A 6,757-nucleotide genomic window follows, 5' to 3' on the forward strand; every position below is an offset into this window, starting at 1 on the left:
TCCCCTTCAGTATTATGTCCGAGGTAGAGCGAGTTGGACATCAAATTATATTCGTAGCTTACTTTTTGTGAATATATAAGGTCTCACGGTTTATACAAGACAGAACAGTCATCCACAAAGCATCAGATTGAATGCTTTCAAGGGAGCATTGCATGGTGCACACCTTGTCCAAAGTAACCTTTAGTGAAATGCAGTTTAAACTTTGCAAACAAGCTGCATTTTATCTTCAGGTCTAGAAACATATCATGAACATATGTCTCAGTCGTTCACTTATCGCTTATAAATCATTCGATAAAGTTAGGAAAGAAAATCGTCATCAAGAAGGATATATTTTTGAGCCAGGAAGCTTTGCTACAAGAGGCTGAGAGGCAAAAATCAGAGCTCCTAAAATTAACAGGGAGCCCATCATGAGGTAAGGGACGCTCATTCCTCCGGTGAGGTCCATCACAGAACCTGGAAGAGAAGAAGGAAATAATAGATACTTGGGGTTTTGAAAGCAAGATGGTTGAATCAGGCCAATAATGTAAGTGATCCAGCGGACCAACTGTGCATAAATAATATAAAAGCAAAACCACCCTATTGCTGGGTAGAAATTACAAATTCCTAAAAAAAAAGGAAACACATCTGCAACCTTTGGATAGAATTATAATTATTATTATTATCAAAATTATGCACAAGGTAAACCACTATGCATGAGGAACAAACCTACAGGGGCCATTGACTTGAAATTCAAGTTTCCGAAAAAGGGTCGAGATAGCCCAGATTTCCTGCACCACCAGATACTGATCCTCTGAAAAAAAAGATGGCACTGACCAACAACCATTGGACAGAAACAACAGATTCTTTGGAAAAAAAATGGTAATTACCAACAACCGTTAGATTAAGTTACAGATCCTATGATAAAATGATGCCCTTACCAACAACTGTTGGATAGAAGAAGTTGCAGATTCCTTGCAGCATCCGGAAGAATCCCCAGGTGGACGACATGGCGTCTCCTCCGAACTGGTCGGCGAAGAGGACATTGATCAGAGTCCAAAAGAAGGCCATGCAGAGAGAAAACGTGGTGGCGAAGAAAAGAAGGTGCCACATGTTCGTGCTCAGTGGCACAGTCATGCAGCCGATGCCTCCTATCACCAAGCTGTAGAGAGATCAATCATGAATTTCCTCCATGAAGAGTTAGAAGGCAGTGTTAATGTAGCGAAGGTCAAAGTAATATGAACCTTAACTTAAACTATCTTATATTTCAATGAAGTTCCATGTGGGTACTGTGTGCTTGAGTTTTTTTGTCATTTTTTGCCTAGCCCAAGTGCATATAACTTTTATCTAGAAACTCCATTCCTTTATAAGAATCAGTACTTTTACTTCTTAAAATATGCCCAGTTAGAAGCATTTGACAGTGAATTTTTTATGACACGCTAGAAATAGGTAGATTTCTTCCATAAAAGTAGAGGCCCTTGCCTGTGTTAGATTAGACACACTTAGCTTACAAGCAACTTGAGCCACATCTCAAGCATCCCTACAGACAGTACTGAGTCATTGCAAATGGTATTTACCCTGCTATAAATCCATATCTCTTATTAGAGTTCTTCCTGTTAAAAATGAACCCGCAGAAGAGTCTCATGGCCACATCGCAGCAGGATATGTACGAAGCTATGGCTGAATTCTGGAAGTCGCTAAGCCCAATGGACCTCCCATAAACAGGGGCATAGAGAAGAGCACTGGGCAAGGCACTGGCTGTACACATGACCATCACAAGGTAAACAAGGTAGGCTGGGTTCTTCAAGAAGGAAAAATCTATCGCTTTCTTCTCCTTTGTTACTTGCTGGGAGGCCAGAGTAGCCTTCAGCTCTCTGATCTGAAGATCTGACGTACCATTTTCCATTTGCACTTTCCTCCAGTAATCTCCCTGGACCACTTTTTCATGTAGTCCAAAGGGTCTCATGAGCATTCCAAACACAAACAGGTGTAGCATGACTCCAGCTAATAGGATAAGCGTTCCCCTGAGACCAAATTCTTGGTGGAGAAGGACGATCATCGGAGAAAACAAGATGCCGCCCATGGGATTGCCAGCTGCCCTGATTCCATTTGCCAAAGAACGCTTCTCTTGAAAGTAGTCAGTTACCAGGATGAATCCCGGAGTCTCCGCCATGCACAGACCAGTTCCTACAGAAAATAACAAGAGTTTACTCCTGAATTTTCACGTACCATTCTGCGAAACTAGGCAATCAGATAACTAACTATTTTATTACAGGGTGACCTAACAGGGTTGGATGAATTGCTTCACATAACCATGAGTAAATTCAATGAATGATTGTGAACGTTAAGGGAAATTTCAGCAGTTACTGACACAAGATTTTCAAAGAGAGGACCCAGAAGAATTAATCTGACTAGACTACATGCTTACCAACAACTGCTCCAAGGGTAAAAGCAAAGTAGAGGACTGAGAAAGCTGGAACAGCCATTAGGAGTCCAGCCACGCATATGAGGGCTCCAACAATCACGCACTTACGAGGGCCAGCAAGTACTGTAAGTGCTCCCATGGCTGGTGCTGTGGCAATGATAATAATAGACTCAGTGGAAAGACTATAGGAAAGAGATATAACCTTTTTTTTTTTGTTAGATTTCTCCATACTTGAACACAAATGGACCTTTGCAAAAACCACTGGGCCAATGTTATGTAACAATTTGTCTGAGGGACACTTGAGTTTGTCCATACCTAGAAGTCCTCTGCATCCAACTAAGAGACCCATAATCCACCCTGAGGAGGCACCAGAAGCATCTGGAAAATAGTCCATAATCAAGGTGTAAGTGATTCCGAAGCTCTTGACATACCCTGCTGACACCGAGTTTATGAGACACACATTGAAGGCCACAACCCAGGCATATCTGTTGGGAGAAACTATATTAAGGAGAGAAGGCTTCATTCCTGCACAGGTACTGATTATGGAAAGATCCATTTAACAATACAAATTTTACATGATATAAAAGGCAGGCACAGTTCTGTGTCCCTTCTAACATTTACTGCAAGTGAAGATTGTTATTCTAGCTTGCCTGCTGGAAGAAAACATCTTTTAGAGAACTGATGTACGGTAAAGGTTTTGATCACGAAGAAGAATCTTGTAGCAAGGCTGTTATTCCTAGACATATTCAGAGGAATGCTGGTCTCGGTGGCCCAAAACCTCTTCAGTAGTCAAGATCTCTGTGACAAAGAGCCTAGTCACTTCATTTGGCAAAATAGCAAGAGAATCAGTTTACAGAATGGATTGTAAATCAGTCTGTGGGACTAGCTAGCATAATTAAGGGCAGGAATCTCCACACACCTTTGAATAAGACCGTCACATGGACTTCTAAATCCTAAAGGCATGTAGAGAGATATAACTTGTTAAATGACCTCTTTTGCTGGAGATATTTGGCAAGAGCTCATTTCCAGTGTGGCAATTCGAGAGGTGACACTTTTAATGGGCTCTTTTTCAGTACAAATAAGACAAATTACCTAGTCTGACTTAGTTGATGAGGGCACCCTTTCAGTATGATAAGTCAAGAGGTGGAACATGTAATGGGCTCTTATTTAGTATGAAAAAGGAACCGAAAAAACTACTCCTAGGGAAATTATGATTCAAGAGAACCTCTTTGATGTTGACGATCTCTATTTACAATAAGTACCCTCCTCTCAGACGCTTAACAACTAACAGCAGAAGACTTACTTGAATACTTCCTGGATTTACTCACCCTCTGTCCTTAGCTGAGGGTGGCTCTCGAAGCTGGTCCTCCAGCCTCGGAGCTTCTGGGGATCCACTCGCGTCTGTTATGTCAGAACCTCTGGTCTGTGAGGTTCTGTGGTCATCTTCTTGGGCTTCCCCACCAATACCCAGAGCCCCTTTTGCTAGACTGGACTTGACAAACGTCTGGTTCAGTCCCTCACCTATCTGATCTTCGTTTGCTTGCAGAACCAAAGGAACGCGTCGTTGTTTGCCAAAAGATTCTCCATTCGAGCTGACTGAACGGTTGTTGTCACAAGGATGAACTCTGTACTTGGATTTCGTCATTTTTCACGACGTTCGGTTTTGTGCAGTTGCTTTCGTTCAAATGTTATTATTACTGGAGGGGAAATCATTGTTGCTTGGGTTGTAACGAATGGGAAAAAACATGCTTCTTTTGTGATTAACCCTAAGGAATTAAATACACACACACACACATGCATACACTTGTGTTTTGATTGGCAACTGCCGACTGGGACCCCTTAGAGAATAGGTCCAATCCTCTTTCATTCTCTTCTCCTTTCTCTTACTTTTTCTGTGGTTATGTCCCAACTTCGGGTCTGGGCTACAAAGAGGCCATTAGACTTTACAAAAAACTTACTTTCACATTATTATTACCCCAGTCGCTCTCTCTCTCTCTCTCTCTCTCTCTCTCTCTCTCTCTCTCTCTCTCTCTCTCTCTGGTGAAGGCACTGTGAGTAAATTGGCTTTGAAGGTCATCGTTCAGATTGGTATGTCTTTACATAAGAAGTGTAAAAAGTTTAAGTTCACTGGCGTCAGAGATATGCTATGTTACGAAATCATGTAATCTCTCTCTCTCTCTCTCTCTCTCTCTCTCTCTCTCTCTCTCTCTCTCTCTCTCTCTCTCTGGATATCAATTTGAAGACGCTTGTCTTTTGTTTTGTTTTTTTCTCTCTGAAAATTAATTTGAAGACGTTTGTCTTTTATTTATGTATTCTCTCTCTCTCTCTCTCTCTCTCTCTCTCTCTCTCTCTCTCTCTCTCTCTCTGAGCACTGTTTGGAAGACATCTGATCTAAATTTCTGCCTCACACCAGGATCGAACCCAGGTCTTTCAATTGAAAGACGAGACAGCTGCCAACCAAGCCTGGGTTCGATCCTGATGTGAGCCAGAAATTTATTTCTGTTCCACACGTCATTGTGTGTTGATTATTTCTAATATATATACTGTATGTGTGTGTGTGTGTGTGTGTGTAAATGTGTGTGTGTGTGTGGATACACATGTGTATTACAATGTGCTTGTCAGTGTACACACGCGAGAACGTACACATATCAATCTTATCTTCTCAATGACGAGACTCGTGTAAAAATAGAATCTTTCCCTGATGGATGCCGTGACGTCATCAGTCACCTACAAAGCCAACTCGAGTGAGACGCTTTTAGCTTATAAAAGAAAAACTTACAACTGTTCACTTTTTTCTGTTCAAGTTCCTTTTAATCACAGTTATCATCCGCTCGTGCGTGCATGCGTCCGTCACAATCTCACTGCACTCACTATCACCAACTTTCTTCTTCACTATGCCGTTTTCCTGGGCCTGTCACTACGACTGAGTCACGGAGACTGACAATTGCCCGTTGTACTCTGAAGGTCTTGCATTGGGTATGACATCGAAAAAGTTATTTAAAATTACCAACATTATCTATTAATATCTAGTTTATATCTATGTAGTTCTATGAATATATACGAGCTTCATTATAGATTACCGATGTTTCAAGGTCGTGTAGATGTACGTAGGACCGTGGAAATATGATTGACTAATTGGCACCTTTCACACTAGCTTGTGAGATGCCATGCCTAATTTAAGTGTAACCCAGAGAACCGATTGTCGCTTATCTAGGTCAAGTGTTCTCTTGCTTATTCAAGTAGAGGTGGATTCCCACGGTTAGTTAAGGAATTATTTTGTACAAAATGATCACTTAGGAAAATTTATTTGCCCGGGAATGACCCTTGATGTGAGACAGGCATCAATTAATGAAGAAGATGGTGGGTAGCGTCTCTCTCTCTCTCTCTCTCTCTCTCTCTCTCTCTCTCTCTCTCTCTCTCTCTCTCTCTCTGACTAAAAGGAATCTCCTCTCAGTTTAAATCAGAAGTGAAGAGTTTGAATGTTATTTTGAGATATATATATATATATATATATATATATATATATATATATATATATATATATATATATATATATATATATATATATACATATTAATTCCATCAAGGATTAATCTTTTTTATATCTCTTTCAATTGAACCCTTTGTTTCCCCACCGAACTGTGTTTATCCTTGCATAAGTGGAGCTTAAACCGTCTTTGTCTGGTTTTTACCTTTCTCCGGAGACTGAGCAATCAATCGCTGTCCATTATTCGACGAAATGTTACTTTTCTATCAGATGCATCAACTCAGGTTCTGTCTTCGCAAGCATTTTTAAGAAATGTTACGTATCGACTTTTTTTTTTTTTTTTAGGTCTGTAGAGGATTCTCAGTGTCGTAATATTTCTTCACTAAGAGATTTTCATTCTGCAACATTTGTTCTGCGACACTTTCACTCTGCAACTTTCTATAACTTTCTTTCTAAAGCACTTCTATGGCACAGCACTTTTTGAAGATTCTGTTGCATAAGTGTTCTGCATTTTTGTTATCCTTCCCTGGACGTTAGTGTTGACGATACACCCAACAGAACACTTTCATTGACAACACTTTCATTCTATAGCACTTTCATTCTACAACACTTTCATGGCATAACATTCTCATTCTACAACACTTTAAAACGCTTCCATGCCCCCAACACTTTCATTTTCACTCTGCAACGCTTCAGTGCCATACCACTTTCATTCTCAAACACTTTCATTGACAACACTTTCATTCTACAACACTTTCATTCTACAACATTCTCATTCTACAACATTTTAAAACGCTTCCATGCCCCCAACACTTTCATTTTCACTCTGCAACGCTTCAGTGCCATAACACTTTCATTGACAACACTTT

At 40.5% G+C, this 6,757-nt stretch overlaps 1 protein-coding gene across 4 annotated transcripts; it reads right to left on the bottom strand.

Moving 5' to 3' along the window:
- Positions 1–312: 312 nt before the first annotated feature.
- Positions 313–5,365, bottom strand: LOC136829807 (monocarboxylate transporter 12-like). 4 transcript variants are annotated; one of them, XM_067088753.1, is made up of 7 exons: positions 5,283–5,365; positions 3,730–4,098; positions 2,717–2,886; positions 2,405–2,548; positions 1,554–2,163; positions 918–1,138; positions 313–453 (listed from the first exon to the last, which is right to left on the bottom strand). In XM_067088753.1, the coding sequence occupies exons 2-7, from the start codon at positions 4,044–4,046 to the stop codon at positions 317–319; spliced, it is 1,599 nt and encodes a 532-aa protein (XP_066944854.1). In that variant the 5' UTR covers positions 4,047–4,098; positions 5,283–5,365; the 3' UTR covers positions 313–316. The 4 variants fall into 4 exon arrangements, with proteins under 4 accessions (XP_066944854.1, XP_066944853.1, XP_066944852.1 ...); XM_067088752.1 differs by having other exon boundaries at positions 5,273–5,362; XM_067088751.1 differs by having other exon boundaries at positions 5,181–5,337.
- Positions 5,366–6,757: the final 1,392 nt, after the last annotated feature.

Source organism: Macrobrachium rosenbergii, chromosome 45 (assembly GCF_040412425.1).
Source record: "Macrobrachium rosenbergii isolate ZJJX-2024 chromosome 45, ASM4041242v1, whole genome shotgun sequence".
In the NCBI taxonomy this organism is placed as follows: Eukaryota; Metazoa; Arthropoda; class Malacostraca; order Decapoda; family Palaemonidae; genus Macrobrachium; species Macrobrachium rosenbergii.

Coding starts and splice junctions, on each gene's coding strand:
- LOC136829807 (XM_067088753.1), bottom strand. CDS start 4,046: ATGACGAAATCCAAGTACAGAGTTCATCCTTGTGACAACAACCGTTCA. Junction 2,549..2,716: donor TGGATGCAGAGGACTTCTAG/GTATGGACAAAC, acceptor TCATTGCCACAG/CACCAGCCATGGGAGCACTT. Junction 1,139..1,553: donor AGATATGGATTTATAGCAGG/GTAAATACCATT, acceptor ATCTCTCTACAG/CTTGGTGATAGGAGGCATCG.